Raw genomic sequence first — 26,512 nt, forward strand, 5'->3', positions numbered from 1 at the left:
TATCAATAAGCTCAGTAAGAGTATATTCTCTCATTATTAATGTTTCCTGAACTGGGGGCTGCCCTGATGGCTGGGGTTTTTGTTGCTGTTTTTTTTTCTTTCTTCCATGTTAGGTGTTGGACACCATGGGGTGTTTCCCCCATTTCACTGTCAATTACCACAACATCCTCCTCTTCACTCTCATCACTTTACCAGGGATTCTACCTCTTAGTGTCCCAAACAGGCTTTGTCACAAGTGCTTGGACCTTAATCCATGGCAGCTTGCGCCCTCCTAGCTTTGCAAAGTGGCATGCTATGGTCTCTAACTTATTATCCTGCTCACTCACCTTGTCTGCCAGCTCTGAAGCTGGCAGAATGGTGGACAATTGCACAGCCTTCTCTAACGTCAGCTCTTCTTCCATCTTTCTAACTCAAATTTCAGCCTCTAGTTGGGCATTAGTGGCCAGCTGAACTGCCCACTGTAGAGGCTTGCCCGCTGTAGAGGCTAGCCCACTGCAGCAGCCATTTGTCTTCCTTCTTTGCCACAATTCCTCAAACAAGCATATTAGACCAGCTGGAGTTTGCGGGCATTTCCGTCCTCAAGTAGTGGTCCACAGCATCTAACAGACAAGCCACCCCTCCCCACATAGAGGTTGATGGCCAACTCAGGATTTCTCACATGGATGCCTCTTTCCCAAGGCCCATTTCTTCAGTCTCCTGGCTGGCTCACCAATTGTTAGTTCGCAAACTGACCCTGTACAGGGAAGGTAGGAAGAGACCAAAGAAAAAGGTGCACTACTACGGATTGGTGGGTGGCAGGTTTAATGAACAAGAGAACTTACATGTGAGGCTTGTCTTGGGTGGCTACAAGATGAGTAGATCTCCACACCCACCCACCAGAATCTTAAAGTTTTTATAGAGGTTTTAACTGGACTCAGTCATGTGTACTGTCCAGATGGTCTCAACACTACATTACTATCTGAATGCTGTGTCCTTGGGCAGCTTCTTGTGTGGGGAAGGCAAGAGGAACGCACATTCCAAGGACAGAGGAGGGAGGGAGGTACCTCTATTGCCTGGCTCCAGCTCATGGGTCAACCAGCAGTCTTGTCTTCTCAATGACCTCCTCCAACAACACTGATTGTCATGGGAGGAGAGGGATATGGCAAGGGTGCTTGTATGTGTAGTGAGGGGGTGGGTATAAAAGAATATTTTTTTTGAAATGTCAATAAGTATCAATATTAAAATGTTATTTTGAGACATATTAGGTACATACAAAATAAATAGCAAAAGATTGAAAAGTAGTTGCCTTTGGGAAGTAGGAAATGGGAAGGGGACAGATGATTTCTAATTTTTATAATATGTCCTATGGGATTATCTGGCTTGTTAAACTACCTACATGGTTGAGTGTGATAAAAATAAAACTAAAATGAGAGAAAAATGATATAAAATTTCAAAATATTTGTCTTAATAAACATTCCATTTCTATTATGTCTGCTTCCAAATATCTTGTAAGATGGGGGTATAGTAGTGCTTTATTCTTCTTTAATTTTAGTATCAACTGCCTTTTGGATCTTTGAACTTGATAGTTTTCTTATTCTTTCAAGAGATTTAAAAGTCTTACTGAGAAATTGGTACCAAAACCTCAACTGCCAAGGGCATTTGTATGAACAGGTACTTTGCCGTACTTGTGCATATAGAGCAATGTTACCTTTTTATCACAGTGTGATGGGGTTTCATAGGAACTTCTTATTTTTGTTACCATTATGCCACTCCATGGTGTCATATGCCTGTCATGGTCCTCTTAGTCTTTTCCTTAATTCAAGAGAGCAGAAAATTATTCAGCAATACTTACAGTGATCCAAGATGACATCAAATTTAGGGAAGGTTGTGGACGTACACACATAGCCCTAAGCAGCCCAAAGTTAAAGTAATTTGGCTGTTATTGGAAACAAATATCATTGAAATTGAGAGAATTTTCCCATCAATGGGAGTTACTCCACAGTTAGAGTAATAATTGTTTTTTGCTTACCAGAATATATTGTGTCCATGTGAATGTCATTTTCTAACTGTGGATTAAACAATGTAGAAATTTATTTCTCTTTCATGAAATCTGTCCAAACTTAAGCAACACAGGACTGATTCAATGGCTCTGTGGTGTCTAGAACCCAACAAAGTCTTTCTGTCTTGTTTCTTTGCTATCCTGAAATATGGCCTCCATCTCATGTTCTAAGATGGCTGTTCCAACTCCCACCATTGTATCTATTTTCCAATCCATAGGAAAGTGAGAAAAATAAGTAGGATTTTCCTTCACTTTAAAGGGTTTATGTAATTTCTGCTCTCATTCCTTTGTTCAGAATCTAATCTAGCCTGCAGTGGAGGTTGGGAAATATAGCGTGAACTGGATTGCTATGTATAGCACTCAAAATTTTATTACTAGAGAAAAAGGGGAAAGGAAGATATTGTGGAGCAACAGGCAGTCTCTGTCACAGGTAGTTTTGAGGCTGTTTTGAAATATTATGATAGTATTAAGCTTAGTCAACCAGGCCTAATATGAATTCTGCATTGTCTCATTGTATTGCTTTCAGTTCCACATCAGGCCTTCTGTGCTTTCATTTATATACTGAGGAAATTAAAATTAAAACTAAACTAAAACTAAAACCAAAATGTTCAGAATTCCTTGTCAGCTGGGTTCTGGTTAGATTCTGCCAATGAGAGGCACTTGTGCCAGATTAAAAAATAGGAAGAAAGAAAAGTCCTTTTGTTTTTGGTAGTGCCTCTTGCAGTGTCAGCAATGAGTATGGGTTTGTGTCTTTCATCTCAGAGGTGGTAGCAGCTTCCTTAACCCAGGGTAATATAACCAGCCCTTCCACATATTTGTAACTAATTCTGTCTATCTTTCTTTGCTTCAAGTATCTGGAGAGATTTTTGGAACTGTTGATATGGTTGACCACCTCATGTCATCCCCTGCAATATTTTGAAAGGAGAGTGCTATGAACTGAGCTGTGTCCCCCCCAAAGTTCGTATGTTGAAACGCTAACCCCCAATGTGATGGTATTTGGAATTGGAGCCTTTGGGAGTTAATTAGGGTTAGATAAGGTCATAAAGGTGAGGCCCTTCATGATGGTATTAGTGGCTTTATAAAATGAGGAAGAGAGAGAGAGAGCACTCTCTCCCATGTAAAGACACAGTGAGAAGGTGACCATCTGTAAGCCAGGAAGTGGCCTCTCACTAGGAACTGAATTGGCTAGTAACTTGATCTTGACTTCCAGGATCCAGAAGTGTGAGAAATAAATGTCTTGTTTAAGCTACCCAGTCTATGGTATTTTGTTATAGCAGCCTGAGCAGACTAATACAGAGAGTAAAAAAAAAGACAGCAAGAGAAGCAAAATAACTTTAATAAAAATTAGATATATAAGAACCTAATTTTATTTGTTGGTGATTAGCTTTGTTGCCATTGTCTTACTTCATCAACTGAGCATAAACTATAGTCTTTCAATAACACTTTCTGACTGCCTAAAATTGAGATTTTATTTGACCTTGACGTAGTAGTCTTCAGACTCTGTTCTCCTACATTTTTCTCTTGCTTCCTTTTTTTTTTTTTTTTAACTACATCTATCATTCCATTTGATAGCCTTGATTCTTTTGAAATCAGCCAGGTACTCCAACTCATCCTAACTTCTTATTGCATACTTTGTCTGATGATACAATAGCAGTGCATTTGATATTCTTGAGGGGAGCAATATTTTTTTCTTTCAAATTAAGATAGAATTCACCTACCATGTAATTCACCCTTTTAAAGTGTACATTTCAGTGGTTTTCAGTATATTCACAGAGTTGTGGAACAACCACCACAATCAATTTTAGAACATTTTATCACCCCAAAAAACAACCCTGTACCTATTAGCAGTCAATTCCTATTACTTACGGCCCCTATCCCCCATCCCTTGGCAACCAGTAATATAATTTCTTTCTCTATATATTCTCCTACTCTGTACTTTCCATATAAATGGAATCATATTATATGTGACTGTCTTCTTTCAGGTAGCATAACATTTTCAATGTACATCCTGTCATAGCATGTCAGTACTTCATTCTATTTTATTGATGAATAATCCATTGTATGGATATACCACATTTCATTTATCCATTCATCAGTTGATGGATATTTGAGTTGTTTCTACTTTTTGGCTATTATGAATAATGCTGCTTTGAACATTTGTGTAAAGTTTTATGTGGATTTAGTTTTCATTTCTCTTGGTTATATACCCAGGAGCAGAATCACTGTGTCTGTATTTCACAATTTGAGTGAAACTGCCAAGCTATTTTCCAAAGAGACTTCATGATTTTACATTTTCACCAGCAATGTATTAGGGCTCCAATTTCTCCACATCTTTGTCAACATGTATTAATATCTATCTTTTTTATTGTATATATCCTATCAGGTGTGCAGTTATATCTCATTTTGGATATGATTTGCAGTTCCCTAATGGCTAATGACGTTGGACATCTTATCATGTGCTTATTGGTCATTTTTATATATTCTTTGGATAAATGTCTATTAAGATCCTTTGCCCATTTTTACATTGATTGTATTTTTATTATTGAGTTATGAGTTCTTTATGTATTCTAGATGTAAGTTCCTTATCAGATATATAATTAACAAATATTTTATCCCATTCTGTGGGTTGCCTTTTTACTTTCTTGATGGGATCCTTTACAGCACAAAAGTATTTAATTCTCACAAAGTTCAATTTATCTATTTTTAATTTTGTTGCTTGTGCTTTTGATGTGATGTTTAAGAAACCATTGCCTAATTCTAAGTAACTCAGATTTAAGCATGTTTTTCTTCAGTTTTATAGTTTTGGCTCTTACATTTAGGTCTACAATCCATTTTGAGCTAATTTTTGTATATAGTATAAGTGAAGAGTGCAAGTTAATTCTTTTGCATGTGGATATCCAGTTTTTACAGTACCGTTTGTTGAAAGGCTATTCTTTCCTCATTGAATTGTCTTGCAACCTTGTCAAAAATCTGTTGACTGAAAATGTGAGGATTTATTTCTAGAATCACAATTCTGTTCCATTGATCTATATGGCTATCCTTACCCCAGTACCTCACTGTCTTGATTACTGTAGATTTGTATAAGTTTTGAAAATAGAAAATGTGAGTCCTCCAACTTTGTTCTTTTTCAAGATCATTTTGGTATTCTTGATCATTTGACTTAGGATCATATGAATCTTAGGATGAATTTGTCAATTTATGCAAAAAAGCCAGCTGGGATTTTGATAGGGATTGCATTGATTCTGAAGATCAATTTGGGGTCTGTTGTCATTTTAACAATATTAAATCTTTTAATCCATGGATATGGGAGCCTTTCCTTTTACTTAAGTCTTTAAAAATTTTTTTCAACAATGTTTTGCAGTTTTTAGCATATAAGTTTTGCACTTCTTTTGTTCACTTTTTTTATGGGTGTTTTGTTCCTCTGGATGCTACTGTAAATGAAATTATTGTCTTAATTTCATTTTTGGATGGTGTATTGCTAGTATATAGAAATATAATTGATGTTTGTACATTAATTTTTCAACCTTGCCTAACTCTTTTATTAGTTCTAATAATTTTTAATTGTATTTCTTAGGCTTGCATATTGTGCCATCTGCAAATAGTTTTAGTTCTTCCTTTCTAATCTGGATGTCTTTTATTTATTTTTCTTGTCTAATTGTCCTGAATAGGACATAGAAGTAGCAAAAGATGACATACTTGTTTTATTCCTCATTTTAGAGTGAAAGCATTTGTTATTTCACTAATTAGTGTGATGTTAGCTGTAGGTTTTTTGTACATGCTATTTATCAGATTGAGGAAGTTCTCTACATTTTCATTTGTTGAGTGCTTTTTAAGATGAATGAGTATTGGATTTTCTGTAAAAATTTTTCTGCATCTGTTGAGATAATCATGTGTTTTTTTCCCTATATTCTATTGATATGGTATATTACATTAAATATTTTTTATGTTAAACCAACCTTGCATAACTGGGATTAATCTACCAAGTTATGGTGTATATCCTTTTTATGTTGCTGGAATTAGTTTGCTAGTATTTTACTGAGGATTTTTGCACCTATATTAATAAGAATTAGTGGTCTTTAGTTTTCTTTTTTTGTGATGTCTTCGTCTGTTTCTAGTATCAGGATAATACTGGCCTCATAGAATGAGTTGGGAAATGTTCCCAACTCTTTTATTTTTTTGCAGAGTAAGTATATTCTGATTTTTGTTATCCACATTGCTCTACAGGAAGATTAGGAATATCTTCTTCTTGACAATGTTATGTTTATAAGTTTGAATAAGGAAGACAGTTCAGAGTCAAGAGGGAAAAACTCAGTTAAGAGTCATGACTAGAAACTGTTTTTTTCTGGGTATTTTTTTTACCAACTTAGTTGAGAATTTTTTGGAGAATACAGAACAGTGGTTGATTGGCTAAGGACATCATGGTACATTCATACTATAATAAGCTCTGCAACCTTGAAGTAGGTTGAAGTACATTTACATATTTTTTTGTGGTAATATTTCCATGATCTGCTGTTGAGTAAAAAGACAGATTGCAGATCAGGTTATATGTTATGTAATGCATATGCATATATGTTCATATATGCTGTAGAAGAAAAAGAGGAAGTTATGCAATGAACTTAAACTGTTTTTGTCTGGGGAATAAGAATTTTAGGTGAACTAAAAGGTAGTTTATCTTTATTTTCATCTCTGAATATTTACAAATGCAATATTTTGTTATAAAAGTATTTCCATTAAAAATAGTTCTTGGAACACTAAATATCTCGCTGAACAAGATATAGTATCTTTTTTCTTACTTATGTGGATTCTCTATTTCTTTGAAAAGTTATAGCACATTGAATATTAATTCCTGTCTAATATTGCATGTTCCTTTTCATATGTTAGTCTTACCTCCTTTATGATATTATGAGCTTTTTATATCTTTATTTTTTTCCATTGTGTTATTATAAAAGCTTTCAAACATACAGACGAGTTGAAAGAATTATACTGTGGACACTCATGTATGTATGTGTGGGTGTGTACACACATACACACTCACCACCTACATTTGACAATTATCATTTTGTTGTATTTGTTGTATGTCATCTATCCATATATCCATATTACTTTTTTGGATGTATTTTGAAATAAGTTGCAAGTGTCAGTACATTTCACCTCTTAACTTCAGTATGCACATCATGAACTAGAGTTCAAGATTTGTTTATAATGCTTTTTTCTTTGAGGTACAATTTACAAATAGAGAAATTACAAATTTTACTGTACCATTTGATGAGTTTTGACTAATGTATACACTTGTGTAACCTAAACCTCTATCAAAATATAGAATATTACCTTGACTCAGTAAGTTGCTTCATACTCCTTCCCAATCAGTTCTCTTCAAGTCAACCACCATTCTGATTTTTTTCACCGTAGATTAGTTTTGCTTATTCAGAATTTATGTGTGATTATACTATATGCACTCTTTTGTATGTTCTTTTACTTAGCATAATGTTTTTGAGAATCATCCATGTTGTTCCATTTATCAGTAGTTTTATCTTTTTATTGTTGAGTAGTGTTGTATTTTATGAGTATACCACAGTTTTTTTTGATTCTTTTCTTATTGGACACTTGGGCTGTTTCTAGATTGTTAAATATAAATCTATTAGGGGCATACTTATACAAGTTATGTAGGCTCTTAATTTTCTTGGGTACATACATACAGTGGAATTTCTCGGTATTAGGACGGGTATATGTTTAGTTTATAAGAAACTGCAAGGCATTTTTCCAAAGTGTCTGTGTCGTTTTGTACTCCTACCAACAACATTTGGTAGTAGTTTGTTTTTTTTAATTAACAAAAAATATTTTAGTAATTCTGGTGGTTGAATAGTGGTATCTTGTGATTGTAATTTTATTTCCCTTGTGACTTTTTTTACTATTTGCTCTCTTTCAGACAGTTCGGCATGGTTTTCCTTATCAGCCCACAGCATTAGCCTTTGATCCAGTTCAGAAAATCTTGGCTATTGGGACGAGAACAGGGGCTATACGAATGTATCCTTAATTTTTGGTTCATTACTTGCTATCTTAATACCAATTTTATTTCCTTAAATATTCAGGTAAGTGAAATATTTATGACCAAATTAAGTTTATTTTTCTTTAAAAATGAATAATGATTGTGAAAACTCACATTGTCTTTAAAAATGAATAATGATTGTGAAAACTCACATTGTCAAATTTATTGGCATATTTTCAATGTCTGTGAGATAAGTCCCTTCTTTGATTCCTGGTATTGGTAATTTGTGTTTTCTCTTTTTTCCTGATCAGTATGGCTAGAAGCTTATCAATTGTATTAACTTTCAAAAGAACCAACTTTGGTTTCATTGCTTTTCTGTATTGTTTTCCTATATTCTATTTCATTGATTTCTGCTTTGATTTTTTTTTAATTTCCTTTTCTTGCTTCACTTTGGGTTTAATTTGATCTTCTTTTTCTAGTTTCTTAAGGTAGAAACTGAGGTCATTGATTTGAAAACTTTCTTCTTTTCTAATATATTCCTGTAGTGATGTGAATTTCCTCCCGAGTGCTGCTTTAGTGTCATCCCATTTTTTTACATTAACCTTTTTATTTTGAGATCTTTGTAGATTTAATTGTGGTAGTAAGAAATAATGTAGAGAAATTCCATGTATTCTTCACCCAATTTCCCCCAATAGTAACATCTTATAAAACTATAGTGTAATATGACAACCAGGATATTGACATTGATACATTTCAGAGCATTTCTATCACCACATGGATTTTTCATGTTGCCCTTTTACAGCGACACCTGTCAGTCCAATTTCCCCACTCCCACCCCTGACTCCTGACAATCACTAGTTTGTTCTTTATTTCAATAATTTTTCCACTTTAAGAGTGTTATATAAATGGAATCATACAGTACGTAACATTTTGGGATTGGCTTTTTTCACTCAGCATAATTCTCTGAAGATTTATCCAAATTGCTGTATGTATCAATACTTCATTTTTTTATTGTTGAGTAATATTTCATGATATGGATGTACCATAGTTTGTTTAGCCGTTCACTTATTAAAGCACATCTGGCTTCCCAGTTTTTGGCTGTTATAATTAAAGCAACTATGAGCATTTGTGCACATGTTTCTGTGTGAACATAAGTATTCATTTCTCTGGTTTAAATGCCCAGGAGTGCAGTTAGGAGTCGTATGGTAGTTGCATGTTTATTTTTATATGAAGATGCCAAACTATTTTCCAGGTTGTAACATTTTAAATTCCCACCAGCCATATATGAGTAATCCTATATCCCCACATCATTACCAGCATTTTGTGTTTTAAAATTTTTAAATTTTAGCTGTTGTGATAATTTTGTAGTGATATCTCATTGTGGTGTTCTTATATATTCTAAATAATAGTCCTGTGTTATATATATGGTTTGTAATTATTTTTTTGTGGTCTTTAACTTGTCTTTTCAACCTCTTAACAAGATATTTCAGAGTCCAGTTCATCAATTTTTCCTTTCTAGATCGTGCTTTTAGTATCATGACTCTTAAAACGCTTTGCCTAACCCTAGATCGTAATTATTTTTTTTCTAAAAATTTTATAGTTCTACATTTTATATTTAAGCACAGTTCCATTTTGAGTTCATTTTCTATTTGTATTGTCTTTGTCTGGTTTTGGTATTGGGGTAATACTAGCTGCATAAAATGAATTGAGAAGTGTTCCTTCTTCTGTTTTCTGGTAGAGATTGTGTAAAATTGGTGTTAATTCTTTCAGTGTTTGATAGAATTCTCTGGTGAAAGTACCTGGGACTGGAGATTATTTCAAGAGAGATCTTATATTACAAATTCAATTTATTTAATAGTGGTAGGACTATTTTGGTTTTCTATTTGATCTTAGTTGAGTTTTGATAGTTTGTAGTCAGTCTTACTAGCGGTTTATACATTTTATTGATTTTTTTTGGAGAACAAGTATTTTGTCTAATTGATTTTCTCCATTTTCTTGTTTTCAGTTTTTTTCTGACATCTTTTTTTTTAATGAGATACAATTGGTATAAAATATTACATTAGTTTCAAGGTAATTTATCTTTATTATTTCTTTCCTTCACTTTTTGTTAGCTTATTCTGCTCCTTTTTTCTAGTTTCTTGAATTAAAAACTTAGATTATTGATTTGATACCCTTTCTCCTTTCTAATGTATGCATTTAGTGTTATTAATTCTCCTTTCAGCACTGCATTAAATGGATCCCCAAAATTTTGATATGTGTGTTTTCATTTTCATTTAGTTTTATGTTATTTTAAAATTGCATTTGAGACTTATTCTTTGGACCATGAATGACTTAGTAGTGTTTTAATTAATTGGCAAGTGTTTGAAAATTTTCTTCTTGTCTTTCTGTTATTGATTTCTAGTTTGATTCCACTGTGGTGAGAAAACACATTCTGTATGATTTCAATTCTTTTATTTTTATTTATTTATTTATTTATTTAAAGATTGGCACCTGGGCTAACAACTGTTGCCAATCTTTTTTTTTTTTTTTTTTTCTGCTTTATCTCCCCAAACCCCACCCCTGTACACAGTTGTATATCTTAGTTGCATGTCCTTCTAGTTGTGGGCTGTGGGATGCCGCCTCAACGTGGCCTGACGAGCGGTGCCATGTCCGCGCCCAGGATCCGAACCCTGGGCCGCCGCAGCGGAGCACACGAACTTAACCACTCGGCCATGGAGCTGGCCCCCAATTCTTTTAAATTTGTTAAGTTTGTACTGTGGCCTAGGATATGGTCTGTCTTGGTGAATGCCCTATGGATCTGGAAAAACATGTGCATTCTTTTCTTGTTGAGTGGAATATTCTATGTTTGTCAACTAGTTATTATTCGTTGATTTGGTTCTTAAGTTCTATATCCTTGCTAATTTTCTGTTTGATAATTCTAAGTTTGAATATATTTATCTTTCTTTCCAGCTCTATTAGTTTTTACTTTCTATATTTTGAGGCCGTGTGGTTTGGTGTGTACACATTTCTGTATATCTTCCAGTGGATGGATCTATTTATTATTATGTAATGTCTTTATTTGTCTCCAGTAATTTTTTTATTTTTTTTGAGGAAGATTAGCCCTGAGCTAACTACTGCCAATCCTCCTCTTTTTGCTGAGGAAGACTGGCCCTGAGCTAACATCCATGCTCATCTTCCTCTACTTTATATGTGGGGTGCCTACCACAGCATGGCTTTTGCCAGGCGGTGCCATGTCCGCACCCGGGATCTGAACTGGCAAACCCCAGGCCGCTGAGAAGCAGAACATGTGAACTTAACTGCTGCGCCACCGGGCCGGACCCTCCAGTAATTTTTTTTTGCTCTGAAATCTACTTTATCTGATATTAATAGAGCCACTCCTGCTTTTTAAAAAGAATAATGTTTGCATGGTACATCTATTTCCATCCTTTTATTTTAAACTTAACTATGTCGTGTTTGAAGTGAGTTTATTGTAGACAGCATATTGTTGGATCATTTTCTTTCTTTCCTTTCTTATTGAGATATAATCAACATATAACCATATATTAGTTTCAGGTATACAACATAATGATTCAATATTTGTATATATTTTGAAATGCTCAATAAGTCTAGTTAACATACATCATCACGCATAGTTACAAAAACTTTTTCTTGTGATGAGCTTTTAAGATTTATTCTCTTAGCATCTTTCAAATTATAGCACAGTGTTATTAACTATAGTCACCATGCTGTACATCACATCCTCAGGTCTTATTTATTTTGTAACTGGAAGCTTGTACCGTTTGACCACTTTCTCTAATTTTACCCACCCACCACTTCCTGCAACCACCTGTCCTCTGTATCTATGATTTCAGTGTTTTGTTTATTTTTTTTAGATTCTACATATAAGTGAGATCAGACAATATTTGTCTTTCTCTGACTTATTTCACTTAGCACAATGCCTTCAGTGTCCATCTATTTTGTCACAAATGGCAAGATTTCCTTCTTTTTATGGCTGAATAATATTCCATTGTGTGTATATATGTATATAACACATTTTATTTATCCATTCATTCATCAATGGTCACTTAGGTTGTGTCCATATCTTGGCTATTGTAAGTAATGCTGCAGTGAACATGGGAGTGCAGATATATTTTTGAATTAGTGTTTTCTTTGGATATGTCCCCAGAAGTGGAATTTTTGGATTGTATGGTGGTTCTGGTTTTAATTTTTTGAGGAATCTCCACACTGTTTTCCATAATGACTCTGCCAAATTACATTCCCACCAACAGGGCACAAGGGTTCACTTTTTTCCACATCCTCACCAACACTTGTTATTTCTCGTCTTCTTGATGAATAGCCATTCTAACAGGTATGAGGTGAAATCTCATTGTGATTTTGATTTGCATTTCCCTAATGACTAGTGATGTTGAGCATCTTTTCATGTACCTGTTGGCTATCTGTATATCTTCTTTGGAAAGATGTCTATTCAGATCCTCTGCCCATTTGTTAATTGGATTGTTTGTTTTCTTGCAAATATATAAGGAATATGAGTTCTTTATATATTTTGGATATTAACCCCTTATCAAATAGATGGTTTGTAAATATTTTCTCCCATTCAGTGGGTTGCCTTTTCATTTTGTTGATGATTTCCTTTGCTGTACAGAAGCTTTTTAGTTTGATGTAGTCTCACTTGTTGATTTTTACTTTTGGTATCAAATCTAAAAAGTCATCACCAAGACTGATGTCTGCGAGCTTATTGCCTATGTTTTCTTCTAGTAGGCTTATGGTTTCAGGTCTTACGTTCAAGCCTTTAATCCATTTTGAGTTAATTTTTGTATCTGCTGTAAGATAGTGGTCCAGTTTTATTCTTTTGCATGTGGCTGTGCAATTTTTCCAGCACCATTTATTGAAGAGACTAACTTTTCCCCATTGAGCATTCTTAGCTCCCTTACCAAATGTTAGTTGACCATATATACCTTAGTTTATTTCTGGGTTCTTGATTCTGTTCCATTGATTTGTGTCGTTTTTTCTGCCAATACCATACTATTTTGATTACTACAGCTTTGTAATTTGGTTGGAAACCAGGAAGTGTGGTGCCTCCAGCTTTATTCTTCTTTCTCAAGATTGCTTTGGTTATTAGAGGTCTTTTGTAGTTCTACACAAATTTTAGGCTTATTTGTTTTATTTTTGTGAAAAATGCCATTGGAATTTTTATAGAGATTGCATTGAGTCTATCTATTGCTTTGGGTAGTGCAGACATTTTAACAATATTAATTATTTCAATCCATGAGCATGGAATATCTTTCCATTTATTTATGTCTTCTTTAATCTCTTTTGTCATTATCTTATAGTTTTTAATATACAAATCTTTTACCTCCTTGGTTAAATTTATTCCTAAGTGTTTATTCTTTTTTATGCAATTATAAATGGGGATTATTTTCTTAATTTCTCTTTCTGATAGTTCATTATTGATATATAGAAACACAACTGATTTTTGTATATTGATTTTGTAGGATCATTTTCTTTCCAATCTACTCTGTCAATCTACTTCTTTTAATTGGTATATTAAAGTCATTTACTATTAAGGTAATTATTTGTATGTTAGGGCTTAAGTTTGCCATTTTTATTTCTTTGTTTTCTGTTTCCTCTGTTTCTTGCTCCTATTTCTCTTTTCTTACCTTCCTGTGGGTTATTAAAACATTTTTAATGATTCAATCTTTATTTATCTGTATTGTTTTTGAGTATATTGCTTTGTACAGTGTTTTTGGTGGTTGATCTAGGTATAATAAACATACATAAATTATCATAGTATGCTGGTATCGACGTTTTATTTACTTCAAGGGAAACATAGAGAACTTATTTCCAATTAGCTCCCCCTTCTCTACTTTTAAAGTATAATTATCTTAAGTATTTCCTGTATATACCTTGAGCACCATTTCAGATGGTAGTGTAATTTTTACTTCAACCATCAAATATAATTTTAGAAACGCATAAGAAGTAAAATAATCTATTATATTTACCCCAATTTTTACCCATTCTTATGTTATTTCATTTCTGAAGTTCCAAGCCTTCTTTTTCCAGGGTCTTAAAGGTGAAAATATGGGGTGTTTATTTGAGATCTTTCATCATTTCCTTCTGTTAGATAACTTCCTTTAGATGTTTTTTAAGGGAAGGTTTTCTAGAAACAAATTATCTTAGTTTTTCTTCATCTGAGTATGTATTTATTTCTTCTTCATTCCTGAAGGATATTTTTGCTGGATATGGAGTACACAGTTGACAATTATTTTCTTTCAATAGTTGAAAGGTGTTGTGTGACTTCCTTCTGGCCTCTGTGATTTCAGATAAGAAATCTATTGTCATTAAAATTCACGTTCATTTGTAATGCTTTGTTTGTCTCTAACTGCTTTCCAAAGTTTGTTTGTTTTTTTAGTTTTCAGAAGCTTAATTATGATGTTCCTTGGCATGGATATTTGTGGGTTTATCTTATTTGGTGTTTTCTCAGGATTTTGCATCTGTAGGTTTATGTATTTCATCAAATTTGGGAAGTTTTTAGCCATTATTTTTCATAATAGTTTTTCAATCCAACTGTTTTTCTTCTCTCCTGGGACTCCAATTATACGAATGTTAGATCTTTTGCTATTGTCCCACAGATTCCTGAAGCTGTGTTCATTGTTCCCCCCCCCCCCCCGCCCCATCCTCCGAGTCTTTTTCCTTTTGTTGTTCAGATTGGGTAAATTCTATTGATCTCTTCCCAAGTTTACTGATTTTATCCTCTGTCATCTCCACTCTACTACTGAGCCTATGCATTTTTATTTTGGTTACTGTATTTTTCACTTCTATGATTTCAGTTCTTTTTTAGAACCTCTTTTTCTTTACTTATCTTTTCTATTTCATTTTTTTCAAGAAGATTTATAATTGCTTATTGAAGGATTTTTGTGATGGTTAATGAAAACCTTTCTCAGATCATTACAACACCTGATTCATCTTGATGTTTGCATGTTTTGATTGTCTTTCCTCATTCAAATGTCATTATCTTGGTTCTTAGTATGATGAGTGATTTTCACTTGTATCTTGGATATTTTGAATATTATATTATGAAACTCTGGACTCTATTAATCTTTTTTGTTTTACCAGGTAGTTCTCCTGTTGAGGTGTAGCTTAAGGGCCAGGTGTGTGTGTATGTTCAGTTTCCTGTTGGGCCTTGTTAACATACCCACCCCCAGCAAAAGTGGGTAGTGACTCACACTGCCTTGTTTCAGATGGGTGGGGGGGAGTTCATCTTCCCACTAGGCCAAGTGACATCAGGAGAGGTAGGAAGCATAGTTTCAACCACCTCTCCTTGCACCACCTTGTTCTACTGTATTGATGTGAGTAGAGGTTCAGTTCTTAGTAGGATCCTCTGACACAGAGGAGGTGCTGACTAGCCTTGCTTCCCCAACCTTGTTCAATCTTGTTGCTGTATGGTGGATGTGAGGATTCAGCCTCCCAATGACTACTCTGCTGACATAGAGTGCTAGAAGGGTGAGTGTAAATCCTAATGATAACTAGCCCCATCTTGTACCACCTCATTAAATCTTGTTGCCGCTGAACTCACTGATGCTACCTTGATAGGAGAACTGGAACATCTCTTCCTTATGCTGGGCAGCAAATGGAAGATCAACTGCTCATTCAGACTTACTAGTACCATCCCATCAGGAGTGGATTGCTGCCACTTGCCTCCACTGCTCTGGAGATGGTAGATCAGCGTCCTCTTTAGCACACTGGTACCACCTGGCTGAACAAGAGTGCTACCTGCATCTGCCAGGCAGGAGATGGATGATTAGCTCCCTGCTTGTGCTCTTAAACACCACCTGCTGGGGGAATTGGAGTATGTTCTCTGCAGGGTGGAGATGGGGTAGGGTGGAAGATCAGATCTGCAATCAGCCCTGTTGAACTCTGTGGGAGGGAAGAGGAGAGTATGGTTTTTTTTTTCATTGTTGTTTGGCTAGAATAGGGTGAGTAATGCCAAAGTTTGTTTTTAGACCACCCTGCTTTCAATCCTTTGGCTGGAAGAATAACATTTTCTTGGAATTTTTGTTTTTGTTTTTTGTCTGTGTCAGTTGATGGTTCTGGGTTGGAGACTTCTGCAGTGCTCTGTCCAGGATGTATGGGACAGAATAAGCAAACCCAAGGAGCTCACTGCTGCGTCCTTCCTGAGGTTCTTAGGCATTCCTCCTCCTTTCTACCTTTCAATTTCCCTATGCATGTTTGTAATGTTACATCAGGGGTTTTTCTAGTTGTAAGAGACAAAAAGTATGAGGAATGAGGCTACTCCATCTTGGCAGAATAGGAATTCTTCATCCCCCAATTTTAATATGTTATGTTTTCCTTTCATTCAGTTTAATATTTTCTAATTTCTACTTGCTTTTTTTCTTGACCTATGAGTTATTTGTAAGTGTGTTATTAGTGTCCAAATATTAAAGATTTTTCTAGAGATCTTTCTGTTATTGATTTCCAATTTAATTCCCATTGTGGTCAGAGAATATACTTTGACCTAAATCCTTTTAAATTAATTGAAGCTTGTTTTATGGCCCTGTCTGTGGTCTATCATGATAAATGTTAAATGTGCATTTGAAATGAATGTGTATTCTGTTGTTGTTGGGTACATTGATCTGTAAATATCAATTAGGTAAAATTGATTGATAGTGTTGTTCAAATCTTCTATACTCATGCTGATTTTCTATCTACTTCTATTACTGAGTGGTATTGAAATCTCCTGCTATAATTGTAGACTGATCTATTTATCCTTGCAGTTCTCTTAGTTTTGTTTTGTTTCATGTATTTGGAAGCTGTTATTAGCTGTATAAAGATTTAGGAGTGTTAAGTCCTCTTGAGGAGTTGACTCTTTTAACATAATGAAATGGCTTTCTTTGTCTCTGATAATATTCTTTGAACTGAAATTTACTTTGTCTGATATGGATATAGCCACTAAAGTTTTCTTTTGATTAGTCTTGACATGGTATATCTTTTTCCATCTCTCTCTTTTTTGTTAAAGATTTTATTTTTCCTTCTTCTCCCCAAAGCCCCCCAGTACATAGTTGTATATTTTAGTTGTGGCTACATCTCTTTTATTTAAACCTATTTGTGTCTTCGTACTTAAAATGTGTTCTTCTAGGAAGCATATAGTTGGGTGTTGCTTTTTTGTCTAATTGCACAATCTCTGCCATTTAAAATGATAATTAAAAATTTTTTTATATTTAAAATTCATATTTTAAAGAATTATTTTTAAGAGATGTTGCTTTTCTTGTTATAGCACACATTAATCAATTTTTAATTTCATCTTTAAATATTATCATATAATATTTATATAAATTTGACTTTTTTCTTTTGATATATAGTCCTATGAATTTAAATATAGGTTTGTTTAAGTACTAACATAGTCAGGATACAGAACAGTTCCATCGCCCAAAAAGACTCCCTTATATTTTCCCTTTATAGTTAATCCATTTCCCTACCCATAACGATAGCAACCACTGATTTTTTTTTCCACTTGCAATAAATATTATTTTCGAGAATGTCATGTAAATGGAATCATACAGTATGTGATCCTTTGAGGCTGGCTTCTTTCACTCAGCAAAATTTCTTTTAGATTCATCTAAGTTGTTATGTGAATTCAAAGGTAATTCCTTTTTATGGTGGAGTTGTATTTCGTTGTATGAGGTATACCGCAGTTTGTTAATCCACCCACCTGCTGAATAATATTTGGATTGTTTCTAGCTTTTAGCTAGAAAAGCTTTTTATCTAGCTTTTATCACAAATAAAGCTTCTATGAACATTCATGTATAGGTTTTGTGGTAGTGTAAGTTTTCTTTTGTTGGGTAAATTCAACGAATAGGATTGCTAGGTCATAAGGTAAGCATATGTTTAAATTTATAAGAAACTGTGAAATCAGTTTCCAGAGAGACTGCATTGTTTTAAATTCCTACCAGCGATATGAGTTGCAGTTACTACTCAGCCTTGCTGGCACTTGGTATTGTTAGTATTTTTGTTTTAGCTATTCTAATAAGTATACTAGTATTGCAATGTGGTTTTAATTTCCATTTCCCTAATGACAAATGAGATGAACATCTATTCATCTCCTTACATCCACTTTGTTGAAGTGTCGTTTCATGTCTTTTGCCCATTTTTAAACTGGATTATTTGTTTTCTTATTGCTGAGTTTTGAGAGTTCTTTATATATTCTGAATATAACTCATATTGAATGTATGATTAGCAAATATTTTCTCACACTCTGCAGCTTGTCTTTTCACTCTGTTAATGCTATCTTTTGCAGAGCAAAATTTTTAAATTTTGATGAAGTGTAATTTATCAATTTTTTCTTTTATGATTGTTCTTTTGATAGCATGTCTAAGAACTCTTTGCCCTCCCCAAGTTCAGGTAGATTTTCTCCTGTGTATTCTTCCAATATTTTTGTTGTTTTCAGCTTTACATTTCAGTTTGTGATCTATTTGCAGTTAATTTTTGTCTCTGGTATAAAGTATGGATCAATGCTCATTTTATGACATGTAGATATTTAATTGGCTCAGTATTTTTTGTTGAAAAAACTGTTTTTTCTCCACTTAATTTCCTTTGTACTTTTGTCTGGATCAGTTTTCCATATATGTGTATCTCTGGACTCACTATTTATTTATTTTATACCAATATATTGTCTTGATTATTTTAGCTTTAAAATATATTTTGAAATCAGAAATTTATTCTTTTTCAAATTGTTTTGGCTTTTCTAGGTTCTTTGACTTTCCATTAGAGTTTTAGTATCACACTGCCATTTTCTACCAAAAAATTCTGTTGAGATTTTGATTGGAATTGCATTGAATCTATAGATTAGTTTGGAATTAATTGATATCTTAACAATGTTGAATATTCCAGTATGTTAACATGTTCTACTTTTCCATTCATTTGTGTGAGTTCTTATTTCCTTTATCATCATTTTTAGTATTTATAACAGAGTTAAAATGTATTGACAGTAATCTGTACATGCTATCTCTTCATCCTTGAGTTAATGTCTTTTATCATTTGGAAAATATAGAAAACACTAAGGATGGTATAACAAATTTTTATGTCTGCCATCCATAAGGAACAAATGTTAGTCTTTTACAATATTCACTCCTGTTTAAAAAAATTACTTAAAATATTACAGATAAATTTGAGATCTCTAATTTCCTTTCTCAGCCCAGTTTCTATCCATCTCTACCCAAAGCTGGTCATTTAGCATGATTTGGTGTATCTTTTTGTTGTTTTTGTTCAACTTTTTAAGAAGCTTTATTGAGATATAATTTAACTACCATGTAATTCAATCATTTAAAGTGTAAAATTCAATGGTTTTTAGTATGTTCACAGAATTGTGCAATAATCACCATAATAAGTTTTAGAAAATTTACATCACCCCAAAAAGAAACTCTGTTTCTTAGCTGTCACTCTCCATTTCCCCTCAATCCTCCTAGTCCCAGGCTACCACCAATTTAATTTCTATCTATGTAAATTTTCCTGTTCTGTACATTTCTTATAAATGAAATGATGTGATAGGTGGTCTTTTGTGACTGACTTATTTCACTTAGTAAAATGTTTTCAAGATTCATCATGTTGTAGCATGTATCAGTACTTTATTTCTTTTTATTGACAAATAATATTCCTTTGTGTGGATATACCACCTTTTATTTAGCCATTAATCAGTTGATAGACCTTTGGATTATTTCTACTTTTTGGTTATTATGCTGTTTGGTAGAATTCACCAGTGAAGCCATCTGGGCCTATGTTTTTCATTCTGAGTAGTTTTTTGAATATTAAATCAATTTTTTAAAGTCAGTTTCAGTAGTTCATGTATTTCTGGGAATTTGTTCATTTCATCTAAATTATCTAATTTGTGGGTATATAATTATTTATAGTGTGACTTTACGATATTTTTTATTTCTCTAAGATTGGTAGTATGTCCCATTTTTTACCCTCTGATTTTAATTATTTAAGTTTTATCTCTTTTTTTCTTGGTTCATCTAGCTAAATGTTTATAAAGTTTGTTGATTTTTCTGAAAGAACCAACTTTTGGTTTCACTGATTTTCTTTATTTTTCTATTCTCTATTTTATTTATATCCACTCATCTTTGAAAAGATAAACAAAATGGACAAATCCTTAGCTAGACTAACCAAGGAAAAAGGAGAGAGGACCCAAATCAACAAAATTATAAATGAAAAAGGAGACATTACAACTGATGCCACAGAAATCCAAAGGATCATAAGAGGCTACTGTGAACAACTACATGCCAACAAATTGGATAACTTAGAAGAAATGGAAAAATACTTAGAAACGTACAACCTACCAAGACTGAATCAGGGCAATATAAAAAATCTGAATAGACCAATCACTAGTGAGGATATTGATTCAATAATCAAAAATCTCCCAACAAAGAAAAGCAGAAGACAAGAAGGCTTCAGTGGTGAATTTTACCAGACATTTAAAGAAGAATTAGCACCATTTTTCTTCAACTCTTCCAAAAAATTGAAGAGGAAGAAACAGTTCCAAATTCATTTTATGAGGCCAGCATTACCCTGCTACCAAAACCAGATAAGGCTACCACTAGAAAAGAAAACTACAGGCCAGTATCCTTGATGAATATAGATGCAAAAATTCTCAACAAAATGCTAGCAAACTGAATTTAACAGCACGTGAAACATATCATTTACCATGATCAAATGGAATTTATCCCTGGGATACAAGAATGGTTCAACATAAGCTAATCCATCAATGTGATACATCACATTGATAGAATGAAAGAAAAGAATTATATGATCTTCTCAATAGACACTCAAAAAGCATTTGACAAAATTCAACATCTGTTCATGATAAAAACCTTAACAAATTAGGCATAGAAGAAACATACCTGAACATAATACAGGCCATATATGACAAGCCACAGCTAACATCATACTCAATGGTGAAAGACTGAAAGCTTTTCCCCTAATATGAGGACAAGACAAGAGTGCCAACTCTTACTACTCCTATTCAACATAGTACTGGAAATCCTCGCTAGAGCAATGAGGCAAGAAAAAGAAATAAAAGGCATCAGAATTGGAAAGGAAGATGTATAATTGTCTCTAATTGCAGATGACATGATGTTATATACAGAAAATTCTAAAGACTCAACCAAAAAACTGCTAGAACTAATCAATGAACTCAATAAATTTGCAGGATACTAAATTAACATACAAAAATCAGTAGCAGTCCTATACTCTAACAATGAATTTTCTGAAAAAGAAATAAAGAATTCAATCCCATTTACAGTAGCATCAAAAACACTAAAATACTTAGGAATAAATTTAACCAAGGTGGTGAAAGATCACTACTCTGAAAACTACAAAACATTGATGAAAGAAATCAAAGAAGACACAAATAAATGGAAAGGTATCCTGTGTTCATGGATTGGAAGAGTTAATGTTGTTGAAATGTCAATGCTACCAAAAGCCATCTATAGATTCAATGCAATCCCTATCAAAATTCCAATGACATTTTTCACAAGTATAGAAAAACACTCCTAAAATTTGTATTGAACCACATAACACCCTGAATAACAAAGAAATCCTGAGAAAGAAGAACAAAGTAGGAAGTGTCACACTTGTTGATTTCAGGCTATACTGTAAAGCTATAGTAATTAAAACAGTATGATACTGGCATAAAAACAGACACACTGATCAGTGAAACAGAATTGAGAGCCCAGAAACAAACACAAGCATATATAGTCAACTAATATTGGACAAAGGAATCAAGAATACTCAATGGACAAAAGATAATCTCTTCAATATATGGTGCTGGGAAAACTGGATATTCAGATGTAGAAGATTGAAGCTTGACCTTTATCTTAAACCACTCACAAAAATTAATTTGAAATAGATTAAACACTTAAATATAAGACCTGAAACTATGAAACTTCTAGAAGAAAACTTAGGAAAAACATTCGTTCACATGGGTTTTTGTAATGATTTTTTCGAAGTCACACCTGAAGTGCAAGCAACAAAATAAAAAATAAACAATTAGGGCTATATCAAACCAAAATGTTTCTGCCCAGCAAAAGAAGCCATCAAAGTGATAGAGATACCCTACGGAATAGGAAAAAATATTTGCAAACCATATATCTGATAAAGAATTAATATCCAAAATATATGAAGAACTCATACAACTGAGTAGCAAAAAAACAAAAAATCCACTTAAAAATGTGCAGAGGACCTCAATAGATATTTTTCCAAAGAATATCTGTGGCCAACAGGTGCATGAAAACACGCTCAAGATCACTAGTCATTAGGGAAGTATATCAAAACCACAGTGAGATATCACCTCACACCTGTTAGAATGGTTATTATCAAGACAAGAAATAACAAGTGTTGGTGAGGATGTGGAGAAAAGGAATCTTTGTGTACTTTTGGTTGAATTGTAAATTGGTATAGTCACTATGGAAAATATGGATTTCCTCAAAAAATTAAAAATAGAACTACCATATGATCCAGAAGTTCCACTTCTGGGAATATATCCAAAGAAAACAAAAACACTAACTCAAAAAGATACCTGCACCTCCCATGTTCATTGTAACATTATTTACAATAGCCAAGACAAGGGAACAACCTAAGTGTCCATCGATGGATGAATAGGTAAAGAAATTTATATATTTTAAACAAACTTCCAGTTATAAATAAATACTAGCACTAGGGAGGTAATGTATAACATGATGACTATAGTTGACACTGCTGTATGATATATAGGAAAGTTGTTAAGAGAGCAGATTATAAGAATTCTCATCACAAGGAGAAATTTTTTTCTTTTTATTGTATCTACATGTGATGATGGATGTTAACTAAACTTATTGTGGTAATCATTTCACAATATATGTAAGTGAAACCATCATGCTGTACACCTTACACTTATACAGTGATATATGTCAATTATTTCTCAATAAAACTGGGGAAAAAAAGAGAAATTCTTGAAGGAAGCCATGGAAGTTAATCCACTTTACTATACAGGAACAAGGGTAAGAGTTACAGTAGACTTTTCTTTAGAAACAATGCAAGCAAGAAGAAAGTGGAGTGAAATACTTAAAGTATTGAAACAAAAACTCAGCAACGTATAATTCTATATCTAGGAAGTTATCGTTCACAAGTGAAGAGGGGAAACTTGAAAATTCCACAATAATGTTTGAACTAATAAATGGACCCAGCAAAGCTGTAGGATACAAAATCGACACACAAAAATTGATTATTTCTATACATTAACAGTGAACAGTCTGAAAAGGAAATTAAGAAAACAATTCCAATTACAATAACATCAAAAATAATAAAGTATTTAGGAATAAATTTAACCAAGGAGAAAAAAAGACTTGTACACTGAAAACTACAAAATATTTCTGAAAGAAATTTAAGACACAAATAAATGGAAAGACATCTTGTGTTCATGGGTTGGAAGGCATAATATTGTTAAGATGTCAGTACTACCCAAAGTGATCTACAGAATCAATGCAATCCCTATCAAACTCAACAATATTTTTTGCAGAAATAGAAAACTTCATTCTAAATTTTGTATGGAATCTCAAGGATCGTCAAATAGCTAAAACAATCTTGAAAGAGAATAAAGTTGGAGATCTCAGATTTCCTGATTTTAAGACTTATTACAAAGCTATGGTATTCAAAACAGGTGGTTGTAGCACAAAGACAGACCAGTGGAATAGAATAGAGAGCCCAGAAATAGATCCTTACATATATGATCAAATGATATTTGGCGAAAGTGCCAAAAAACCATTTACTTGGGAAAGGAGAGTCTTCTCAACAAATGGTGCTGGGAAAACTAGATATCCACATGCAAAATAATAAAGCTGGAACTTCCCTTATACCATATGGGAAAATTAGCTCAATATGGATCAAAGACATAAGTGTAAAAGCTAAACTTAAAAAACTCTTAAAAGCACAGAGGAAAAAATTCATGACATTAGATTTGGGAATGATTTTTGCATATCACATCAAAAGCACAGGCAACCAGAGAAAAAATAAATATGTTAGGCCTCATCAAAATTAAAAGCTTTTGTACATCAAAGGAACTATCAAGAGAGTGAAAAGGCAACCCATGGAATAGGAGAAAATATTAGCAAATCATATATCTGATAAGGGATTGATATCAGAATATATAAAGAACGTCTTCAACTCAACAACAAAAGGCCAAACCCAGTTTAAAAATGGCCAAAGGACTTGAAGAGACATTTTTCCAAAGAACTTATACAAATGGCCATTAAACATGAAAAGATGGTCAACATCATTAGTCATTAAGGAAATGCAAATCAAAACCACAATGAGATACCACTTCACACTCACTAGAATAGCTATTAAAAATAAACCAAATATAAAATAACAAATGTTGGTGAAGATGTTGAGAAATTAGAAGGCGTGTGCATTCCTGGTGAAAATGTAACATGTTTCAGCCACCATGGAAAATGATATGGCAATTCCTAAAAAAATTAAAAATAGAATTACCATATGATACAACAATCTGACTTCTGGATATATACCCAAAAGAAGTTAAAGCAGAGACTTGAAAAGATATTTGCATACCCATATTCATAGCAACGTTATTCAGAATAGCCAAAAGGTGGAAGCAGTCCAACTGTTCATCAACAGATGAATGGATTAAACAGAATGTGGTATATACATACAGTGGAATATTATTTAGCCTTAAAAATGGAGGGAAATTTTGACACATGCTACAACATGAATGGTCTTAAAGATAGTATGCTGAGTGAAAGAAGCCAGTTACAAAAGGACAGATATTGTATGATTTCACTTATATGAAGTTCCTAGAGTGGTCAAATTCATAGAGACAGAATGCAGAATGGTGACTACGAGGGTTGGAGGGTGAGTGGAATGGGGAGTTATTGTTTAATGGTTACAGAGTTTCAGTTGGGGAAGGTGAAAAATGTTCTGGAGATGGATAGTGGTAATGGTTGCTCGACAATGTGATTGTACTTAATGCCACAGAACTGTACACTTGACAATGGTTATGTTATGTGTATTTTACCGCAACAAAAAAATAATTAAAAAATTTTTAAAAAATGAAGTAGAAATAAAGACTTTCTTAGACAAAATAATAGAGAATTAATTGCCAGCAGAACTTCCTCTAAAAATGTTAAAAGAAATTTTTTAGGGAGAGAGAAAATGGTAAACGTCAGAAATCTAAATCTACATAAAGAAAGAGAAGGAATGAGAAAGAACACATGAACATAAGGCAAAATCTCTTATTTTTCCCTATTCTTTATTGAGATATAATTGACATATAACATTGTGTAAATTTAAAGTGTATAATGTGTTTATTTGATATATTTACATATTATAGTATAATTACCAGCATACCATTAACTAATACCATGTTGCTTTGGAACCTCCAGAGTTTTCTGGGTGAAATTTGAAACTGGCCCCCATACACAGAGGGCAAGGAGAGATCAATGAAAGAGGCAGACCACTCCAGATTGGTAGGTGGCAGTTTTAATAAGCAAGGAACTTACATAAGAGGTTTGTTTGGGGCACCACAAGATAAGTGGATCTTTGCATCCACCCATCAGAATCTTAAAAGTTTACATAGAAGCCTTAACTGGGTTCAGTCGTATATTCAGTCCAGATGGTTTCAATAATACATTACTCAAGGCTGCATCCTTGAATGGCTGCTAGTATGGGAATAGTAGGCAGAAGGTACATTCCAAGAACAGGGAGTGGCAGGAGGCTCTGATTGCCTGATTCTACTCTTGACCCAACTGGTGGTCTTGTCTTCTTGACGACCTCCTACAATACACCTTCATCATGTCCTGTAATTATCATTTCATTTTTGTGGTGAGAACATTTAAGATCTAGTTTCTTAGCAACTTTGAAGTATGTAATACAGTATTTTTAACTATAATGAGGATGTTCTCAGATCTCCAGAACTTAGTCAACCTCTAAGTGCATTCTGATCTTTATTATTTCCTTTCTTCTGCTAACTTTGGGCTTAGTTTGTTCTTCTTTTTCTAATTCCTTGAAGTATAAAGTTAGGTTGCTTTTTGGGTTTTTTTTGCTTGAGGAAGGTTAGCCCTGAGCTAACATCTGTGCCAATCTTCCTCTCTCTTTTTTTATATGTGGCTTGACACCACAGCATGGCTGATCCAAACCCACGAACCTGGGCCACCAAAGGGGAGCATGCCAAACTTAAACACTATGCCATGGGGCTGGCCCCAACATTACTTTTTTGAGATATTTCTTTTTCTTAATGTAGGCACTTGTCATTATAAACTTTCCTCTTGGAACTGCTTTTCCTGAATCCCATAAGTTTTGGTATGTTTTGTTTTTATTTTCATTTGTCAGAAGATAGTTTACAATTTCCCTTTTGATTTCTTCTTTGATCCATTGGTTGTTCAGGATTGTTGTTTAATTTCCACTTATTTGTGAATTTTTCAGTTTCCCCCCATTACTGATTTCTAGTT

At 33.6% G+C, this 26,512-nt stretch overlaps 1 protein-coding gene across 1 annotated transcript in view; it reads left to right on the plus strand.

Moving 5' to 3' along the window:
- Positions 1–26,512, plus strand: part of STXBP5L (syntaxin binding protein 5L) — a 352,935-nt gene that overhangs the window by 52,462 nt on the left and 273,961 nt on the right. Inside the window, exon 2 of the mRNA XM_046659436.1 lies at positions 7,965–8,062. Within this exon, the coding sequence (XP_046515392.1) occupies positions 7,965–8,062 (98 nt within the window). The remainder of the gene's footprint in view (positions 1–7,964; positions 8,063–26,512) is intronic.

The sequence above is a fragment of the Equus quagga genome, chromosome 4 (assembly GCF_021613505.1).
Source record: "Equus quagga isolate Etosha38 chromosome 4, UCLA_HA_Equagga_1.0, whole genome shotgun sequence".
Taxonomy (NCBI): domain Eukaryota; kingdom Metazoa; phylum Chordata; class Mammalia; order Perissodactyla; family Equidae; genus Equus; species Equus quagga.